General features: G+C 22.6%; 1 protein-coding gene across 1 annotated transcript in view; it reads right to left on the reverse strand.

Annotated features, from left to right (window-relative positions):
• LOC112595959 (pikachurin-like) overlaps window positions 1-21,403 on the reverse strand; it is a 73,023-nt gene that overhangs the window by 34,442 nt on the left and 17,178 nt on the right. The window contains exons 2-3 of the mRNA XM_025341374.1: window positions 15,193-15,309; window positions 8,695-8,946 (exon numbers count right to left, since the gene is read on the reverse strand). Of these exons, the coding sequence (XP_025197159.1) occupies window positions 8,695-8,946; window positions 15,193-15,309 (369 nt within the window). The remainder of the gene's footprint in view (window positions 1-8,694; window positions 8,947-15,192; window positions 15,310-21,403) is intronic.

Genomic DNA, 21,403 nt, shown 5'->3' on the forward strand with positions numbered 1-21,403 from the left:
AATATATATATTATATGTATTTTATATTTTATTATACGTATACCGCATACGCACTTACTATCTTACGTAAGATTGTTTATGTGGTCAGTTATTGATGATTTATAATGTACATTTCTAAATGCAAATAATTTTAAAGCATAGAAACAGTATCTTTGAGTATATACGTGTGTATTATTTCGTGTAAACAAAATAAACAGTATAAAAAAGTATAGTGACGGTAAAAAAATATTTAGAGTTACAAGTTTACAAGGTATAAACTATTTAAAAATAAACTAAAAATATGATTGACATAAAAATGCTATTAAAAGTGTATATATGTATACATATAATATATATAATATTTATTTTTTTCTGATCAGCTATTAAAATTCTTTTTTCTTTTTTTTTAAATATAATTTATAATTATCTCTATCACTTTCGTTAAACTATGTATATCAAGAGAGCTCTATATATAATACAGTATAAATCACCAAGCGCAGTTTTTATAAATCTATGCACAATCTTGAGATTTTTATTACGTAGTTAGAACAATGTTTATGATAGAATACACAATACTACAAGGTTATGAGTATAATATTATATTTAGCGTATAATACAATCCGTTGTTCTTATGATACCTATATATCACATTATTATAAAAATTACACACACCTACAAGCTTCTTGTATCACGTCTTTGTTATATTCTATCAATTTTAATAATTTTGCAAATAAAAGCTGACTACTTAAATAGTGAGATTATTTATATAATTTTCTATTATAGCTGTGAAATGCAAATTAGTAAATGATACTTTAAAGCTGTTCAAGATATAATTAAAGCTTTTGTAAGTAATAGTACTTTGTCGTTTATATATTATATAGAAAATCATTAATATTATTTAATAAAATGTATAGAAAAATATATTTTAGATTAGTATGTAATTAAAGTAGGTAGGTCAAACGGTTGATCACACTTGGTTGTAACAGACTCGGAGGTCTTGATAGTACGCATGTGTGTCATTTTTTGTGGTTAAAATACTAACTTATATATCATTTTTGTGCTTGTTTGTTTCACAGTAAAAGTGTTTTCGACAAGCATATTTTATGTTATACTGTTATTAATTGTTCGACGTCCTTACCTTTAAAAGTTCTTACTACACCGGGATGAATACATCATATAATCTTAAGTTCTAGAGGAACCTTTGTAAATTATAAAAGTATATCGCTGTGCCTCATTATAATGTGACAATACTGGTTGAATTGTTTTCCGATATGGCCATAGCCTTAAAGTGTACGAGGGTAAGACGTTTCAAGTGTTCACGCATATTTACCCGTGTGAATGATACTACTAAGTGTCACCCAAATGTTAAATTGTATATTTGATGTATTTATTATGGTGTTTATTCAATAAAATTGATTTTAACGGAGTTCAGTCCTAAATGATTGAAGACGTTAGTTATGTTAAATAAGAAAATACAAAGTAAAATATCATAGTGTATAATAATATAATATTCTACTATATATTGTTAAGATTTTCATTTTTATTACGGTTAATAAAATAAATATTCTTGATACCCTTAGTTATATTTTGTATGAATATCATATTTAAAATTTTTATTTTACTATTTTCGTTTTCCTAAACTTAAATTAATGAAAAATAATTATATATTAAATTGATCCATTAAACGTTAGCATTGTTGAACCATACGTATACACACTATGTTATTATTATTATTTTTTTTTTGTTATAATGCACTACTGCAGTTTTTATGCAAATCTTTTTTTTTTAATTGCATTGGCTTACTAAGCTGGACATCAATGGGATTAAATTCTCATTTTTCTTCACTTAAATAATTTTGGCCTGTAAAGAGGCTTTTATAAACTAAAAACAAGGATTAACCAAGTCCGTTTTGTTTAGTATTTTTTTTTATCTCACCAAGATTTATTATAATATTTAGGTACAGTAAAAATAAAACCACATGTTACAATTGTTTAGCTTCATTTAACGGGTTAGATTTAAAGAGAATTTATAATTTGATTGAAAGTTTTTATATTAATAAACGTAAAAGTTGATATTTTACATCATATACCAATAAATGTTATTTTAAAATTTTAAAGACAAATTATTTACACACATAATATTAATATAACTATATGCTAAACGTTTGTTCCTAATTGTGTAAACACGACACGTTTATGCAAATCATAGTTATAAAATACATAATATTGTTGTTTTGTTGTGAAATAACAAACCAGAGAAACCAAAATTAATAAATATTAAAAAAAATTTAAAAAATAGACATCAATAAATAACAATTACAAAAAATATAATTGAATTAGTGGACTGTTTATTATTAATTTTATATTATATTACATGGTATACAGAAATTTGATTATTGTAATTGTATATATTTTAATTCCTGAAATTTAGAGGAATAATCTTGGTGTCTATTTCCTTTATAAAATAAAACTACTGTGTAACGTGATAATTCATGCCGCATAGGAAATTATACAAATAATACAAATAATAATATTATCAATCACAGTGGCAAAAAACGATAACAGAAGAGTAATACAATACGACAGCTCATCGCTCGTGGTTTGATTTGACCCTCAATATGTATCTGACAATGACCATTGACAATTGATGAATAACTCGATTATTATAATGATACAACAGTTCGCCACCCATGTGCTACAAATTAATAAAGAATACTAAAACGACGATTGGCGACGCACTCACCACTTGCCCATCGACGCTTGTCGATTTTAATGACTACGACCGTTTGCAGTTGCGAGACGTACCGTCATCACACGCTATTTCTACTAATGCTAATGTTCTTTTGTTAACATCAAAAGAAAATACAACGAAAATGTCCTTACAGCACGCTTACACGTGCGTATAATACGGTAACCACTACACCCGCATGCATGTAGTATAACTTGCCGCGACACAACTATACGAGTCGCCCGATGCACTCCAGAATCGGTGGCTTGTGTTTTAACATGTACGTCAATGAAAAATATCGAGATGTCCGCTCCGATAAATTAAAAAAACCAACGACAGATTGTGCTTACGAGCACAAAACGGCGACTCGAAGACGACTTGTCTTTTATGATACGCCTGTAAACGCGACGGACGGCTTGATCGAGTCCGTTGTCGAAGTGAGTGTTGGAGGGTCGTCCAGTCTGGAATATTATCGAAACTTATCGCTAATCGTACCGAAATGGGCAAACGCAATCAGTACCAAACGATAATATTGAAGTTTATTTTGATCAAGATATTTTTGATGTTAGAAGTCATATGATGAATAGAATAATGTCATAATTTTTCAATGTATTAATGTTTACTCTGTGTTTTTTCTTTTGATCGTGTATATATTGTTCGAATTTTGTCTTTTGATATTTTTTAGCATATTTATGAACTAAAGTTTACGTATTAAAATACATTTTGGTTAGTTAGTCAACAGTTTTATTTTTAAATCTTTATGGAAATAGTGGTTACATTTCAAGGGGTTGATGATTTAAGACGAAAGGATAAGAACTAAACAAATCAGATAATGCGGATTTAAGACTATTTAGTACACTTCTAAATTTACATACCGTAAATCAAATGGCCTTTAGTAGAGATTTGTGTAGTTTAGATTTTGCATGAATTGATTTAAATACGAAAGATGTAAAGGTGGTTATTAAGTATTTTTTCTTTGAATTTATGTTATTGTTGAATCAAGTTCATATAACTTTTTATTAGAAATAAAATTTTTATTATGATTTCCCTTATATATTCACAAATTAAAATTATGTTGATAAAAAAGATTAAAGCAGTAATAAACTTTGAAATATATAAATTATACGATCAATTATCTAAAAGCAATAATTTTAAATCAGTTCGTTATAAAAAAAAATCACTATAATTTTAATTTTAAATATTATGTTATGCTCCAATAAAGATTAGAATGTTAATAACTTTAAAAAACTTAAAAAACACATACTTATATTTAAGTATTCTTTTTAAACAATTAAATAAGGCATCATAATAAATTATATTCATTATTATTTATTTAATATATTATGTATTTTTATATAATATAAATAACAAATATTTTTTATTTCGTATTTGTGCGTTTGAAGAAGTTATGACACCAAAAATAAGATCTATATACTTATAGTTATTTCCGATATTATCTTTTATTTATGATTATAAAAATATATAGAGCACACTCATTAACGAACACATGTATATCATGTAAACTAAATTATAAAGAAAATGTTTTTAAAATTGCATTTTTAAGTTAAAAATTTAAGAAAAATGGCCTATAATGTATAATATTTAGAAAAAAATGACATATGATACTAAAAAGCTGATGAAAACATAAATATTTAATAGTAATTATTTTGTCGTATAATAATCAGATTTATAAATTGGTCTAGATTGAAAACGACTGATATATAAAAAAGAAAAAAAAAAAGAAAAAACATTCCAACTATTTAGTCATAATTTTATATATTTATAATATATCGTATGTTATGTTATAATAATAAAATAATAATTAATAAGTATATTATTATTTGTTATACGAACATTTATGTATTTTAAGTCATATTTGACTATTCAGAACATATACTTGAATGCACATAAGAAAAATTATGGTTGTAAAGAGAAAGAAAAACTATTATATTATCAACAAAATAATAAAATATAACTTTTGTAAAATGCGAGTGTATACATGAAAATGTGTGCTGCAATAGATATGAATTGAAATGAAAAGGTACATATATAGTATATTAACATATACATATACTATATTATAAACTACTATACTCTATCATACCACATATTTATATATCAGTTGACACGTAATAGACTTAAAATCTATGAATGCGAATGCTACTACTGTTCGAGAAAGATACACTATTTATTGTATTGATAGTCATAGTTTATAGTTTATGTTTTCATAATTTCATACTCAAATAGTATCGATTTTATTTTGAAGGAAGCAAGGAAGAAATTGGTTTCATATTTTTTTCCTTCTAATCAAAACTTTTATGGCAGTTAAATTTTTCATCAACAGTTTTATATAACATAACTTTTAAGTAGAAATTGCTAAGACGTAGGATGTTAGTTTAAGAGCTTAGAAAAGTTAATTTTTAATGTTATCCTAATAATAACAGTAAAGTGTCATCAGAAAGCTCTCGTGTTCAGTCAAAACTTGATATAATTTGTGACAAGTACATCAGCTTAGAAACTTTTTTCGATGCATTCACTCTTTATTGTGTTATTATTATAAATATGATTAAATAGTAAAATATTTTTGTAGGTATTTTTTTCAAAGAAAATTGTCAAAGTGCTTTTGAGAAGGTATGATGATATAATGATATATCATTGTATACAAAAACTGGTTATGAGTGAAGAGAGTTTATCAACCCATTCCACTAAGTGTATATTATCATGATATGTATTTTTATACAGATTTTAAAGTTATTTATTTTACTATCAGTATGGTGATTGATCTATTATTTCCCAATAACATTAAATTTATTATAATATTAATATTTCATTACTAAAATAATTGCTGTATATACGATAAAATTTTTTTTTTAAATTTAAGTAGGTATATAATATAAACATAAATAAAGATAAGATTTTTATTGAAATAAAGATATTTTGTTATTAATTGTATTATTAAAGAATAATAAATATATTATATGTACATAATAAAAATAACTTTATCACTCTAATGTTAAATAAGTTTTGTAGAATTAAAATTATGCTTTAATTATAGATTTATTTAACGGTGGCAAAATTTAGTAACAAAATATGATTAATTCATAGCATACTATAACATTATATTTTCACTAATGATTAATTAATTTATAATTAACTATATTCGATTTAAAAATTTAGTTTACAACAAAAATAATAATATAACAATTAATTCATCTAAAATCATTTATTTTATTTTATACTTTTAATGATATAACAATTTTACAAAAAAAAAAAAAAATCACAAAAAAGCTTATAAAATATAGTTAAAGATAAAAAAAACTATCACGAAAATCAATGATAAATTATTTAATTGTACTGAATGTGTAATACAATACGAATACGAAATGTATAATTCAACTAATAAATATGGTGTATCTTTTAAAAAAAGACATTTTTTAAAATCATTGTTTTTTTAATTTAAAATATAAATTTTCTTTGAAAATACGTTTTTAAAATATTTTCAGTCATATTATAACACTTAATAATTAATTTATATATTTATAATCACGTTTTTAAAGTATTCAAATTTACGAAAGTCATCCTATTTTAATTATACGAATAATAATAAATAAGTATAGTAAGGATAATATAGTTTGAATAATGTGAAGTATCAAATTCTCATTTAATGTTTATTAATTATAAGTTGTACAATGTTATTATACTAAAATAAAAATGTACATATTATATATATATATTTATCATATTTGATTCTGGGATATTATTTAAAAAATATAATTATAATGAAGTAGGTCATTACATATATTTTTTGAGAATCAATAAAAAAATAAATTTAGACTTCTTATCATTAGTTTGATACGTGTTAAGGCTTTGTAATTGAAAATACAGCTTAAAAAATGTATTAACAATATTTTAAAATATCTGTGATATATCATGTTTCGGTGTATGTACTTTCATTAGTAATGTGGTAATTTTTCATGTAATATGATACTATTGTAGAAATTAAGTAAACTAATTTACTAATATATTACATTTCAAAAAATTTTGATAGTAAAACAGCAAAACGTACAAAAATTTTAAAAATTATATTTCATATAAAAAAAATGTATAGTTATTTTGCATCAAGAATGGTAAAGTAAAAGTTTTTTAATTAAATTAATTTTATAGTCAGCTATTTGTGAATTTATTTGAGTAAAGAAAATGTTATAAAGAATTGAATGCAAAATTTTATTATCTGCCATTATATTGATTATTGAATATATATTTATATTAATGGTTTCACAGAAATAATAAAAAAAAAAAAAAAAAAAAATTATAGAAATTTAGGCATAACACTATGATATTGTACACGTTTTGAACTTTATCTATTTTTGGATATTTTTAAATAGAATATTAAGTATTTTATATTTTATATTAAGTATTTTATATTTTCAGTAATTTTTAATAATAATGTTTTATGCAAATTTAAATAAATATTGATCTATTATGTGACATAATAATTTATGTCTGTATGTTTACATTCCAAACCTGTATAATGAATTACTGTGAAAATGAGTTATATTTTTAATTTTAATTTAGTTAACCTAAAAGTTTGATTCATTATCACGAAAATATTCATCATAGTATTGTAAATGATTTCAACTTATTTTCATAAAACTTATAAAATAATTGTGCGGAATATCTCGGAAAACTATAAAACACTATTTACAAGTGGGTATATAAAGAAGTGTATATGACCACGGTTTCGACAATTGGCTTCATTTGTAATATTTTTTTTGAATGCAATAGATAAGTACGATTCGTGATTGCAAAATTCAAGTATAAATTAATTAGCTATTGTGGAATGGCAACACGTCAAAACTACGAAGCCAAAATAACGATAGTATGACATATTAGCATAAAATAGTGAGTACTCAGAACAGCTTAAATATTTTATTATACATTTAAATATATAATATATAAAAATATTAATTAAAATGCCAACGATATGATATGTATTAATTAGTACGTTTATTTAACGGAGATTCAATCAAGTGAAATATAGAACAGATAAAATATTTTGTACAACTTTTTGAAAACTGAAATAAGACTACCGAAAACTTAAAATTACATAAGTACAATCCAACGCTGGAAATATGTACCTATCTTATAAATGTTTAAAATATTATTTACATTCTACATTACAAGTAATATTCAGTGATTTTTGTTTTAATTGTTGACAAAAATATTTTATTTTTCAAAAAAAATTAACCACATGTTAAAAATATTGAAATTTATGAATTAATAAGTTATGTAAAATATAATTGAATTAATGTTAGTATAAATCAATAAATATTTTATCGTTATGTTTTCAAGCTGAATATTGTGTATAAAGAGCATAGTATGTTAACTGTTTGAAATTCATTATTATAAGTTTTAACAGATATATTTTTAGCTATTTTATTTTCACATTTTTGATGTTTGCTTTTTTCAATTTTCTGTTATGTTCGTGACTTAGGTGGGCTACTAAACTTCAGCGTATGAACGTATTTATGTTAAAAAATCAACATCTATTTTATGATAAGACTCGAATAACTATATTTTTAATTTTAAATTCTGAGCGGAGCAATGAGTGTATTGATTTTACATATTTTATGTGTCTTTTTGTATTTGTGTACATGATAAGTAGTCGATAAAATGCTTAAATTTTTACTTTAAGAGTGGTTTTTAATAGACAATTTAGTCTATTTTGTACTTTTAAAAAAGTTAAAATTAAAAACTTCAAATATTTTTCAAAATAATAATTTTCATAACCACGGTTATGAAATTTTAGACAGTCTTCTATCAAAATAATCTTTCATCTTATGTATTGAGTCATCATTGAATTCAAATTTAACAACATCCATTATAGTTCTTCTTGACACCGAATATACAATGCACAGAAGAGTGATACTCACTAACATACCTTTTTAAATATATGATAATTATTTTTTTAAATTTTTTAATACTTACTGATCTGACAGCTGGATCCAGTTTTACCAAACGGACATCGGCAAGTTTGCTTATTTCGACTATCGAACACGCATGTGCCTTCGCCGCACTTTCTAACGCATAAAGCTGGTGAGCCTGTGACAATAGAATTCTGAGGTTCGACGTGCTTTACAAACCGTACGCTGTCTTCGGAGTCTACTTCGTTGGAATCGATAAAGGTCAGTCCAATATCTCTTTCGAACTCTTTGATCTTATCCGTTACCGAATCATTTCCTATGAAATACATATAAATATAATAATAGGTATATGACAATAATTTATATAAAACATGTATAATAGAGCGATTCACCAAGCATGTACCTTTTTTCATTTTCAATAACACAGGTATTTAAAATAAGATATTTGAATTTTTAAACATTTTTATAGACCATACTTTAAAATTCTTAAGGTTTTTTTTTTGTATTATTTAAGAAGTGTTCCGTGGAAATAAAATCTTTCTGTTTTTTAAATATTGATATATCAACCCCCCCCCCCTTTTAACTTTGTTAAACACATAATCTTTTCGAACATTTTGACATATTAAAATTAAAACCTGAATAGATAATTAATTTTTGTACTAAGAAATAATAATAATATAAATAGGTGAATATATGAAAGGTAATAAACTAAAATAGATTGAAAATTAAAGTAATTTATATTAATCTATCAATATTTATTATTTTTAAAAATGTTTGAAATATAATTAATACTAGAACCATCTATTTATATGTTTTATAACCATTTTTAAGGAATTTTATTCTTTGTTATTTATTTTAATAACTAAAAAGCTACTCGTTCAAATTTTGAATTAGAAACAAAAGTATTTCTGCTAAACAATTTACAGTAAAAAGTTGGAAGGGACACTAATTTTAAAACAGAAATTTGTATCACCACTGTACAGTCTTTAAATAGTACAAAAAATCTAAAAAATTAAAAATATGATCTTTAAGTATATTTAAAAATTCTAAAAATTACAATTTGAATATTTAATCTGTTATATATATATAAATGTATATGACTAAAAGTGGTCGGGATCTAAAATAGTAGGTATATGAATTATACTGAATGTTTTGTAAAAGGAAAAAAAAGGGGGGAAAAGGGCAGAATAGTAAATTTAATGTTCAAAATTAATTGTATAGTATTCTACTTAATCCTCTTTCAATCCTCGATAAATAAATTCTTAAAAATACAAATATCAATTAACTTCAATGATCAAATAAATAACTCAAATATATTTTAATATATTATTTAAAAAAATAAATAAATAATTTGTCTCATTTTACCCCAAAAATGGGGTAGAATGGAATATTTATATGCATATTAACTTTTAAACATATTATTATTTTGAAACAGAATTATTTATTTTTGAACAATATTTACATGTATTGCCCTTCATAATCGTTCTTAACTCTTGCACAAGAATTGTGTGCCCACTTTCTATATTTCAAACAACCAATTCATCTTTTAGTGACTTTTAGTAAAATTTTCTACAGTGCATTATCCGGATCATATCCACTGAACGCCAACTCTTTTCTCAATTTTTTTTATGATTGTAAACTTTTATTTTATTTTTTGGAACGGTATTAAATACCTAGTTGTCTATTTGTCATTTTGTTTTTATTGTTTAATTTTCTTTTTTTTTTACTTCTTTATTTTTTTTGTGGTATTTCCAAAAACATTTACAAGTTATTCTTATAGAGCGATTCCGTAGATGATTTAATTGGAAATGTATGTGGTTCATTATGAAGCATATTGACCTAAGAACATTGTGGCTCATTATAAAAAAAACTGTAGCTTGTGCTTTTATCATTTCTGCGTTTACATGTGAACAGCTAGTTTTTCATTTATTCCGATATCTTTTTCAGGTGACGAAGTATTCGGTACAATGTCAGTTATAATTGATGGCAAAAAAATTATCGCCGTTAAAAACTTTATTATTCGAAGGCCATACTTCTATTGTTTCAAGACCTTTCATTGTAATTTTAATATTTGCAGTATGTATGAAATGCATTAAATAATGATGAATTTATTTCCTAAAGTAACAAAATTGCCTGGATTACAACATAGTCATTTTCTAACTTAAACTTTATAGTATTTGGATAATAGTTTCATGAAAGATACGTTATAAAGTTGTGTTTTATGTGAACAATGAAATAGAAAGCATAGTTAAACAGCTCAATTTTTTATCAAAAATTGATAGAACTGGATCTTCTTTTTTTCCCTCGAAAATTAAATTAATTTCATGAACCATTTTAAAAACAGCTCGGAATAATCTATCTTGTCATAACATTCAATTCACGATCCAAGAGGCAATCCAGTATAAACATTTGGTTGATTTTTTTTTCTAGGTAAAATTAATATTAGAGAGATTATATATGTATTACTTGCCGAAAAGCATATTATTATAGTAATCTTTTCTTTGCGTTCAGAAAATATTAAAATGTCAACCTGTCTTCTCTTTTTAGTAGCTAACACTTTTGAGTTTTGACTGTCCTTTTAGATTTACTGTTATACTAGCCTCATCGCAATTTTATATTCTTTTTGTATTCAGTTTATATTAATTAATGCATCCACTTAATAAATTGAAGAATTGAGTATTACATACTTTATTAAAACCCATATTAAAAGCTTCAGATTTTCTTAAGTTCAAATCTGGGTGTTTTAATAAATGACCATTCATATAGTTCTAACTAGTCATTACATCAGTCTTATTAAAACGGTGAGAGCAAACATTTAATTTGACAAATTGGAAAACCAATTTATGAATATTTGACATAATTAAATCTAAGTATTTTTTTCATTGACTTCAAATAACCCACTAACTTTAATACTTGCTGTTCATTAAAAATACATTTAAAGTTTCTGTTTGTTTTATCAATCACAAAGTCAGTATTTTTTTTTATTTGCAAACCGCTTTAATGTTGCGTGGGGAACTGCTAAGGGAAATTGCTAAGCAGATTTTTTGTAACCAGTTTTTTTTTTTTTTTAAAATAACAGAATTGGCTTTAGTGATACATTCAGTAGACTATATTTGTCACTAAATTTTACGAACGTAATGATGTACCGTTTTACTAAAAAAAGACAAATTTTATTCAAGAATTTAAATAGTTATTTACGTAAGTATATATAAATGAGCAATCACTTTATATAATTTAAAAACGTTAACAAAAGAAAGATGGGATGAAGTACGTCTTTGTAATAATCCATACTTCCTATTCCGTTGCGTCCAAAAATAGTATTTATATCAAAACTAAGTTTTTATCATAACAATACGATTATTTTATATTAAACATAAATAACAACTTAACTTAAGTGCATTGTATTTATTAAAAATAATACTCAGGTTATCGTAAAATAATAAATTTCACTTACCTACAGTAAATAATTTCAAAAATCATAAACAATTGACATAAAACAATAAACAGTCAATCAATGAAAAAATATAATATGTGTTTTGTTTGTGATAACATTCCTTATGAATATGTGAAGAAAAATCATTATTTCCGACGATACTAAGGGATTCACAACGTCGTGTATGAAAAAAAAGTTGGAACCCGTTGTGTCTCGCTTCTCCATTCTATTTAGGGTTCCTCTACTCATATTAATATATAAGTAACGTTAGTCGTGGTTATTGTCATCCATTGAAAACGCCAATTTATCTACTGCCGCAATTTAATACCACGGTCGATTAGTAAATTGGTTTGCACTTTGCAGTGCCGATTTAATTGAATTGGTATATTTATAGATACCCTCATTATTGTAAAATATTACCTACAGGTTTATGCTGTAAAACATATTAAATTATTGTACTCTTAAAAAATATATAGATAAATACATATTTTTTTAGGGTTTCTACTCTATTATTAATAATTATTCTAATTTTTTATTGAACAATTAATGCAATAAATTATTATGATTATCTATATTAAAATAACAAAATAACGTTATAAACGTGTGGAATATGCTAATTTATTTATTATTATATGCAATAAACTTTATTGTTATGTAGGTAATTCACTAAGAAATTTAAATGAATATAACGAATTGTTTTATTAATGTTATTATTGTTAAATAAATGAACGTACTGTAATTTTAAAAATAAGAAACATAAGTTTAAATCAATATAAATATTATATATTAAGTTAGATGTTATTTTGTAATTTATTAAAAATTTAAAACAAGACAATGTTTTTTGTACATACTAGGTTAATTTTATTTTGTTGAGAATTAAATTCTTGAAAACGATATTTTAAAATTTTTAAATACATTTATCCTAACCAAAATTTTTGTTTTAAATGGATCTTAAATAGAAAAAATTTAATTTTAATTTTTATGTTTATAATATATTTTGACTCCTTACTTTGTTTAATAGTTATTAATATTTTTTCTTCTTTGTATATTATTTTTGAAAATAACATAGTTTTAATTAGAGGTATCAAATGTCAAATATCTGTCTTTTATTTTATTTTTTATACTTATTTTAAAAGTATCAGTGATGGTCAAATTACCAGTCTTAAAAAATAATCACTAGCTTATCAAGCAATTGCAAGGTTATAATGCAAGCTATTTTAAATTTAAATTACTTATTATTAAACTACAGTACTTTTTTTATGATTTTAAACTTACTTATTTAACTTACTTTAATGCCCTTACAACAATCAAGTCAATATTTCAGTATATAAGCATTTTATAATTGTTAGTATTATATATATATAATAACATTTGTTGTGTAAATTATTAAACTCGTTTGGTATTCAATAGCTAAAATGTAAAGTTTAGTTTAGTTTTTCATTTTATTTCTTTATAATTTTTAATTAATTTGAAAATAAAATCATTTTTAGTTCATTTTTAAATATGAGACAAAAGATAAAATACTGAACAATGCCTAATTTGAATAATATTCGCATTTTAAGTAATTTAATACTTTACAATCTTTTGAATTTACATTTTTACATAAAATCATTAAAAGCAATAAATTTAGGTACTTATTTCTTTTTTTAGATTATATTAGAATGTATTTATAGGAAGAGAGAGATATTTGACAAAGAGATTATTAATCACTGTTTTATTGATAATTTGTAAATTTAAAATATAGAATTAAAGGAATTTATAATAAAATATTCACCAAGGAAGAAAATTTAAATTCATTTTATTCTTATAAAATATGAGTACCATAAAATAATAAACATTCAAATCCGACTGTTGAATGATAGGATTAGTGAATTTTGAAAGAGAAATTGATACAATTCATTATAAAATAACTAATATTAACATTTAAATTATAATAAAAAATAAATATTATATTTTTAATCTAAGAAAATAAAAATAACGAAAATATACTTATCATAGTTAAAATGAATATACATTGGTTTAATATTTGAACCTTGTTTTTAGTAAAATAATGATTTAGTTAAGTAATATTATAAATTCAATAATTATATTATATTTGATTGACAGTAAATAAAGCATGTTGTATGGAAAGTGTTGAAATAATTTTTCCTCAGAAAACATTTTTGTTTCGACGACAATTGTTTTTTTTTTTTTTTAAGAAAGTATTTCGTTGTTGCTAAGGTAGATAACGATTTTTTTTCAGAGTCCCATGTTTTTGTGTCCAGAAATACTTTTTTTTTTACAGACGTTAAACATTAATAACGAGAGATTTTTTTTCACAGGGCTCCTCGTAAAATAAAACTCTAAGCTCACGAATATGGACAATATAATTTTTGATGAAATATTGCACAAAATTTCACCTTTATTTTGATGTTATAGAAATTTACAATAAATATAACTTTAAATTATGTTACATTACAAAATATATCATCTAATAGTACCTATTGAATTACCCTTTTGTAAGTAAAAAATTATCTAATTATGAAATATGTATCATAAAGAGAATCATTTATTTGAAGAGTGAAAACAGAGTATTTTTTTAAGTTTGGTCTATAAAATTAACTTATTTTAGTAATAAGTCAGTATTAAAAATAATTCTAATTATTAATAATTTTTTTCTAATAATATTGCTGTAGGTAAATGAAAACCGCGTTATTAATTAATAATTATAGTTAACTGTAGTTATTAGTGTTATTAAAATATTTTTATCTTTTAAAAATCTTTAAAAGTCAACATATTAAAGTTATGTTGGTATTTAAAATAACTAGTTTATTTAAATATTTTAAATAATGAGTTAATTACTTAAATTATGTACTCAAATAGTTGAGTAAGTTTTAAAGTATAGTTAGACGGCTGATTGAGAGAATAATACCTATGTGATATATATCAGGAAAGCATGTATGTAGATTGTAGGTATTCGTAAGATGAAAAATACGGTGATACATTTTATATGAAACTAGGTAGATACTGCATAATCTATAGTATTACCTATGAATAATTGTACAAGAAAAATGTTATAAATCAGATCATGAAATAATATTAATTACCATGATTAAGCTATTTATTGTATATTAGACTAATTAAGCATACTTGTGCAAGTATAACCATCTTCATGTAATGAAAATCCTGTTTTACAATCGCATTCGAACATGCCGTCGTGAAGCTCGTAGCATAGTTGTTGACATGGACTATCGTGGCCACAACGTCCTGAAAAAAAAAAAAAAATTAATATTCTATACAGTAAATCTCACATAAATAATAAGTATATATTAATACGTATATTACATTATTAAATTATTTATGGTTAGCTATTTGAGAATACAATTAGTTAGTTATAGAAACTAACACGTATTTTTTTTTTTTAGAATATATACGTAAGTATTGTAACAATAATCATCAAAGGAGAAATTTGATCAAGTCATTGATATAATATTGTATTATAAATAGCAATTTACATTATTTTTGTATCAAATATATATATAGTTCTAATAAAAAATAATTTTTAAGTTGCTGAAAATCCTTATTTTGTACTTATTTTCTGAAAAAAAAATCACTATCTATGTAAAAAGTAAATCTTATTAATTAATGTTTTTAATTATAAATTTAAATAATTTAGATAGAATGCTGTTGAAGTATAGTCATCAAAATTTAAAATAAAAACAAACAAACACTTTTTTGTTAAGAGGAAAAACACATTTAAATTATTAAATTTCGTAAAATAAAATTATGAAATTCAGGAGCCAAACACAAGCTACTGGTGTAGGTGTCATCATATTTGAAAGAATTATAAATCAGATTAAAAAAAAAAAACTTTGCCAAGCTTAATTTTGCATACTTAAAAATATTCAAAAGAGTTCAAAATTCGTAAAGAAGTATGCAAAACAAGAGTTAACCATTAAAATACTGAACTATGAATCTAAAATAAAATTTAAAGAATAATATAATTAAAATAAAATATTATTCATATAATTTAAGTAAGTGAATAATTATTGTTAATATTCAAATAAAATAAAAATAATATTATATTCTGGTTCAGATTTTATACAATTATAAAGTTTACAAGTAAAAATAATTTATTTCAGATGAATATTTTCCCAAGCCAATTGTTATATTTTTACTTCTTATACAATAGAAGTTGAATGAAAACGTATACCTATAATTATAAACCTAATTATTTTGTCCTCAATCTTATGGAACGGATAAATGATGAATTTAAATATAAACATACGTTATAATTTATTCAATCGATATAATTATACCTATGTTTCAGTATAATATTTTATTTAAAACATTGTTTACAATAATATAATGATTTAAATTTCGTGTTATCATATAAATACACATTAAAAAAAAAATAATTTAAGTTAATTTCATGTGATAACTGTAATTCAATTGCAAAATTAAAATATTAGGAAATCATACAAATTTAAACAGATACATACAATTTTCTAAAGATATAATATTGATACATTGGTGTGGTTTATTTTATTTTATAATAATTTATATTAAATATGCTAATATCAATTGAATCAGTTGAATCATTTAATAAATAAATCCAATTTAAAATAATTGGTACTATTCTATAAATAGATACTTTTTTTAAATGACAATAATCTTATAAAATATTTTGAAATTTAAAATAAGATGAAAAATAAGTAAAAGTATAATTTTTGATAAACTTATCAACAAATAAATATAAGTACCTATTGTATTTGTTGAAGTACTTATAAATAACTTTAAATAATATTATATTCTATCTAGTATATATTTTTTAACGTATAACAAATAATAAATACACAGCTATGTATTTAATACCCTTCATTATTCATGTTTTCTTTTTTATTCTAGAGTTTATATATTATGTTTTGAAAGCTCACCAAATCGATAAAAATAAGAACTTTATTATTACTTAAAATATAATCAACGTTGAACCATAAATAAAGAAATTCATTTTTATATATTTTTTATCTGGTAATATATGCGAAGCAAAAGCCATGAATATTTGAAATAAAAAAAAAATAAAAATGAAAAGTTTAAAAGTATTACATATAGCGATGCATAATATACTTAAGACTCTCTGTCGTAGTTTTTTTTAGCAAACAATTATAAATTATGGTTGTTTGAAATTTAACACATCTTTTTAAAACTTAAATTTTAACTAAAAATATACGACGATAGACGTTATAAATTTATGATGTTCCTAACTTCAATATACTCAGTTGACGTAACATGCATATAGTAAAGTTAACTGAATAATAAAATAATGTAATTATTATATTTTGTTTGGATTATAAATTAAAATAGAATTTTTGCAGTATAGAATACAAAATATTCTAATAAAATCTCATTATTAATTTATATACAAACATTTTTATAAAATACGTTAAAATTAATTTTAAAAATTTATCAATTTATATACATACTTATTACTTATACTTATTTAACGAAAATCTCAAAAATATCACACACATTTCAGTTAATGCGTGTAACCCGTTATACTACTTTTTTAACTCTCTTTTTTTGGTTTTAAATCTAGTGGGATAAGCCATCAGGATTAAGTGTTTTTTTTATGTAAACAAAAAGCATTAGATTCGTATAGGTGAATTGTGTGTTTAAATTATAATCCTCCAAAAAAATATTTAAAGTAAAAATATGTGTTTAAAAACTCCAGATTTTTTTTTTTTTTAACTACATAGAAAATATAATCAATTTATATTTATGAAGTAATTTACTACGATTAAACTAACTTGTTATAATTATCTATTTAAAATAAATTTTCGTCTTTGTTGAATAATTAATTTTTTTATATAACTTTAAAATTCTAAAACATTAATAATAAATACCTGACATTAAACAAGTAGATAAGCACTTTATAATTCAGTAGGTATAGTCATTAAGTAATCAGGTAATTATAATGAATGTATTAAATTGTAAATCAATGATAAATCATTGCATACAAAAAAACAATTTTGAACAGAGATAGATTTTAAATAAAAAATGTAATAAACTTAAAACAATACAAAATAATTTTCAATTTTTTGTTATCATTTTTAAAAAATTTGAATTTCAAACTTTATAAAAAAATGTTGATTATGTATTTTCAAAAATGTTTAAGTGTCGTTGAAATAATTTATAGGAGCCTTGTATTAAATTTACAAGTTTGTCTTTAAAATTCAATTATCTATTGCTATATGAATATATATATATCAGTTATTAGTATGAGAATTATAATTATTATCTATTGAATAATACTTTAAAACTTATGAAATAAATGTATACAGAGGTTAGTTATGTTTCGATTATGTGTCATTAACCATCATGCGTTATTCTGTTTTCAAATGTTTTTAATAAATGATATGCAATGTTGGATGTTTTTCATAAAAACATGCAAGTCATCAATTAAGGTATATTGTAAAAATAAAATATTAAGTGTGCTAGTGAGCATAAGCATGCAAGTTGTTCGATTAAAAGATCAAACGGACAAAAATTAAGTAATAATATGAAACGCAAGGCAATAGATGATCTATATGATAAGCTATCAAAATTAATTCTCGAGGAATTATCAAATAACTTATCAATATCGAAATTGAATGCAATTAGTGGAGTTATATACATTTTATCAGGATGCAATTTGTATGAAAAAAGATCCTGGGATCCAATTTGTTAGCTGCGAAAAAGACATTTCATTGTTAAATCAATAAATTCATCGTTCTGCTTCTTATCTAAAATTAAAATACAATAGTATGTGATAAAAAATCGGTTATTTTATTAAGTAAAGTATTATTGAATATAATGTATACGAATTGTATACGAATGATATTTTAATTTTATACCTAAAGTGTTATATAGTTTCTATCTATATGCCCTGACGGTTAACATATGTCATTGAAGGCGTACGAAGCGCTTACTCGCATGGACGATCCATGAGCTATACTAGATCTATACTTTAAAGTATAGAAATAATGTAACGTCCTTCACATCGTAATTTTACCAAAGAAAAGTAAATAAAAATAAAGCCAAAAAAATAATTCAACTTACATTTATTTTGTCGACCAACAAGTTCAAGTACTCGTAATTTGACTTATGAAATATTTCAGTTTAAATTGAATAAAGGTTTCGTTACTTTAATTCTATGTAAGAAAATAATGGTATAACTTTATGGAGCGGAAGAATATTCTACAGCTCATCTACCCGTGGCTATATATCCGGATATTAATGTATTGCCATCGTATAGCGTAGTCTTGAAACATGATACGAAAACACGAATCTAATAAATAATATATTTAATATCCAGTTTTATTACTATTACAGTTTATTATTAGTATTATTATTATTATTTTTTATATTTTTTACTTCAATTATTAAATCAAATTAACTAAGTGGTCAAATTAATATTTCATATTTTTGTTAAAATTTAAAAATAAACTATTTTACTTTGATATTATTTATTATTTTGTATTGTTACATCTACTTTTAAAAATATATTTGCTCAAAAAAAAAAAAAAAAATAAAATATTTCTACGTTTTTTATACGTTAATGTCTTTTAATATTTTTCTATATGACATGGACAATTTTTAATACAAAATAATATATAATACATCATCTAACTTTAAGACAACCTAACTTACCTAACTATTAACTTTCACGCAATTACTTTAATTTATTCAGTTGAATAATTATAAAAATCAATACTGTTATCGTACTGTCGTAAAAGTTTACAAAATTGTATTAATATGTTTTAACAATGATTATAAGTAGCTAATAACAATGTAAATTATAAACATTTTTGAACTAAAAAGAATGTCGTGAAAGTATACAAATTATAATTCTTAATTATAATTAAAATTCTTTTTAATATTCATTTGACTATTTTCAAAATATTTTTTCCGGTTTAAGTTCAATGCAACATTTATAATCTATATACCTCCAAAAGAAAATATCTTGATTCGATATTATTAGATTTATTAGATAATAATAATTAAATTAATTTATTTTTATTTTAGCAATATATTATAGATTTTGTATAATATTAAATATGTATAATATATTTTGTAAATATATGCAGTTATTTGGGCCCTTGGGTAAAATTAAAACCACGAGTTTGAAATAGTTCTAAAGGGTAATAATTGATGTACCAATTGTTAAACAATAATTATTAATTATTGTAAGCACAGCAGTTACCCACGATGGTAATAATTTACATGAACTAATTTAATCGGTTATCAAAGTCAAAATGTGTAATATTAGGTATACTGAGTTTTTTAATGTCATTGTTAACAAAAAACATATATAAATAAATTGATTACAATTGTTGATTCCGACTAAAACAAATATTCTATAATGCATAAAACGTAACATTGATTCTATGATTTTATATTATTTTGAATTTTATGCCCATCAATTTTTAGTTTAGGAGAAAAGTTCCAATAATTGCAGCTATATGCACCGCATATATGTCCTATATACATTATGAATTAAACAAAAATAATAGGTAGACTTTTTTTAAATGATTAGCTTTGGCTTTCAGAAAATCGCAAAATTATAGGTAAAAAATAAAAATTAATTTTATAGTAAATCCATTTTAATTCGTTATAAGTTTCTACTTAATTTTGATTATTTTGGTATAATTTAAAAAATAATAATCAAAGTAATCAAATTTATATGATACAAAGTTATAGTTCTTATAAAAAATGTTAACCATTTTTGATTAAGATGACGTCATGTAAAGGTCATGTAATTATGGGAAAGAGTCTATTGATTTCTCAAAAACATAGAAAAAAATATTTATTGTTGAAATAAAAATGTATGTTTTCAGTATGGTTAACTGCGCAATTTTTAATATTTCAAAAAAGTTAAGTTTAACTGAGCAAGAAGATAATCATATAAATATTTAAGCGTACAATATATTACACTAGGTGACAATTTAATTAAAATAATATTATAACATTCATCATAAACATTTAAAAAAAACAGTGATGATCTATGCCTTATGGTTTATTGGGATTACTTGTGTCATCGTCTTAAGCATTCACTAAAAACACACAAATTTTTAGTTTTTTTTTTTAGTGTTTCAGTATATTATTATTTTAATATAGATGATCATTCATATTATATTATATACTATTGTCAATACATAATTTTTATAACTAATGTTTTCATACATCTTTTTTATGATAAATTTAAATTCTAAAAATATTTAATAAACAGAATAAAAAAAATACGAGCTTCACGTATCCTTATTCTTTCAAACAATATCGATTGAATAATATTGCATTAAAATGTATAGTATTGAAAATTTTC

The sequence above is a fragment of the Melanaphis sacchari genome, unplaced genomic scaffold, assembly GCF_002803265.2.
Source record: "Melanaphis sacchari strain LSU unplaced genomic scaffold, SCAv2.0 Contig2_pilon_pilon, whole genome shotgun sequence".
Lineage (NCBI taxonomy): Eukaryota > Metazoa > Arthropoda > Insecta > Hemiptera > Aphididae > Melanaphis > Melanaphis sacchari.